Source organism: Arachis ipaensis, chromosome B10, assembly GCF_000816755.2.
Source record: "Arachis ipaensis cultivar K30076 chromosome B10, Araip1.1, whole genome shotgun sequence".
Taxonomy (NCBI): Eukaryota; Viridiplantae; Streptophyta; class Magnoliopsida; order Fabales; family Fabaceae; genus Arachis; species Arachis ipaensis.
This window is the reverse complement of record NC_029794.2, coordinates 133,607,087-133,609,768: the sequence shown is the minus strand read 5'-3', so window position 1 is coordinate 133,609,768 and position 2,682 is coordinate 133,607,087. Positions and strand designations below refer to the sequence as shown.

The 2,682-nt window shown below is 27.6% G+C and overlaps 1 protein-coding gene across 1 annotated transcript in view; it reads left to right on the top strand.

The window, feature by feature from the left end:
• LOC107621246 (aquaporin SIP1-2) overlaps positions 120 to 2,682 on the top strand; it is a 2,931-nt gene continuing 368 nt past the window's right edge. The window contains exons 1-2 of the mRNA XM_016323279.2: positions 120 to 608; positions 2,147 to 2,419. Coding sequence (XP_016178765.1) covers positions 120 to 608; positions 2,147 to 2,419 — 762 coding nt within the window. The remainder of the gene's footprint in view (positions 609 to 2,146; positions 2,420 to 2,682) is intronic.

Genomic DNA, 2,682 nt, shown 5'->3' with positions numbered 1-2,682 from the left:
TACATGTTAAGAATAAGATTAAACACATTAATACGTGATGATATTTAGTATGTCTAAACGTATCCGTAAAAAAATTATTTTTTATTAAAACACAGTTCTATACAATAGACATCCACAATATGTTCGTGTTTCATAGAAACAAACAAACAATCAAGTCACTTAAAACATTGGTGCTTTCTAATAATTTACATAAAAAGCCTTTGACTCTAAATAACAACATCCAAATCAAAGAGCTTATTTCGGCACAATTTTTGGTAACCCAATCACACACAATATCATCCAAAACAAAACAAAAATTGAATGCAATAAAGGTAGCGATTGCAGATGCAACGGTGACATGTATGTGGGTATTCATATCAGCGACGTTTGGGATGATGACAAGTTATATAACAAAAATGGTTGATCTTCATCACCTATCACATGGTGGTGTTGATTACCCTGCTATGATGGTAACAACTTTAGTGTTCTTCACATTTTTCTCTATATTCAATACTATTTGCAATGCCTTTGGAGGTGCCAGTTTCAACCCCACTGGTAATGCTTCCTTCTATGCTGCTGGTTCTGGCTCTGACTCCCTTTTCTCCATGGCTCTTCGTTTTCCAGCTCAGGTAACATTACTTCATTATGAAACTTTGTCTTATATATCATTATTAATGACTAATTATCAATTTAACAATCAAAATATACAATATAATATTCTCTAATTGTATTTTTATTAAAGTAAAATTAAAATTAAAATACTAAAATTGAAGTATAACTATATTATATATTATATATCAATTCAGCTACATTACCAACAACATTTCTGCCAACTTTTGCCAACTCTTATTTATAACTGTTCTTAATGGAAGTGTCTTTGTGTCTTTGTAGATGTGTCTAATAAAAATATCTTTTTATAGCTGTGTTTAATAGAAATGTCTTTATAGATATATTTTCTAGATGTGTCTTTTTATATATGTGTTTAAAATATAATGATTAATTATTGTTGGAAATAAGTTGGTAGATAATATATTGGTACTCTATACTTTTCCTATATTTGTATATTACTAACTAATTTAATAATTGCTAATAAGTTATAGCTCAAATGGCATAGTCTCCCTATACTTAATTAAGAGGTTGCGGGGTCGAGTCTCCTATCTTTGGTAAAAAAAAATTCTTTTAAATATTTATTACATATAATTTAAAAAAATTATTAATGTTGTGATTAAAAGTTAGAATCAAGATTCAATTGTTTTTAAAAAAATGAGTTAATTTTATAACTATCAATATAAATTTTTTATGTTAATATCTAATTATATTTTTATATATATAAAAAAATATTACTTTTAAATAACAAACATAAAAATTAATTATTTCTATTTGTGCAATAAATTTAATACCTAATCAAATAAAAAAATATACATGTTAAATTCTTTTAAATTTTAGATAACGAATGTTAAAATTAAGTGAAAAAATTAAACTCTTTCATTTGAAAATAATAACTAAAAAATTTATTATTTAATTTTGTTTAAGACTCTGGTCTTTTTAGCCGACAGGGACTTTTTCCCCTTACGACCATTTTATAAAAGTTGTTTAATGTTATAAATTTTTTGTGTCATAATTTATAATACCAGAACTTATATAATTTTAAAAGATTTATATTCTTGTAATAGTATTACGAGTAAAAATATTAGTATGAACTAATCATTATATCAACATAAATTGGTTAATGTTTTTTATTAGACTATTTTGTACGGACATGAGTAACAAATTCTTTAATTATTATCTCAGTTGACAAAGAATAATAATTAAAAGATTGGGACCTAAATTTATTAGTATTATCAAAATGTATCATCTGTATTATGTACTCTGGAAAAATATGGTTTTATTTTAAACAAACAATCTTGTAAAAGTCTATGTTAAGAGTTGATAATAAACACTAACTAATTTGGATTAGTTAAATAATCAATTCATTTTCGTTTAAATAAATGATGGAGTTTGAATTTCACCTTGTGCATGCAGTAAATAATTAACCGCAGATCCTTAAACGGAGTTTAAATCCGGAGCTAATAAACACTAGTATTTTCATTGCTGTTAGTTAGGAATAGTCTTAGAAAGAGACATTAATTATGCATGACATATGAATAAAATGTGTTTGCATACATAGGCACTGGGTGCAGTTGGTGGTGCAGTGGCAATCATGGAAGTAATGCCATTAAAATACAGGCACATGATTGGTGGGCCTACTTTGAAAGTTGACTCACAAACTGGAGCAATTGTTGAAGGGGTTTTGACATTTCTGATTACCTTTGTGGTACTTGTAATCTCACTGAAAGGCCCTCGTAGTTCAATCATGAAGACTTGGTTAATCGCCATGGCAGTTGTCATTGTTGTCCATCTCGGTTCTGTTTACACCGGCCCAGCCTTGAATCCTGCCATTGTCAGTATATCATTTCTTTCACTATTTCATGCTAACAAAACTATTTTAAAATAAATTTTCATTTCACTCATTACATTTATCATGCATATAGTTGTCTAAGAAAACAATCATGCTTAATCATTTTTGTATAAAATATATAGGTAAAAACTCAGGTGCAGTCGACTTCACGTGAAGTTGATAGTTGAGAGCTGTTAGATGAAAATTTAGTCAAATCAGTCAAATCATTTAACGACTCTCAGTTATCAACTTTATATGAAGTCGAC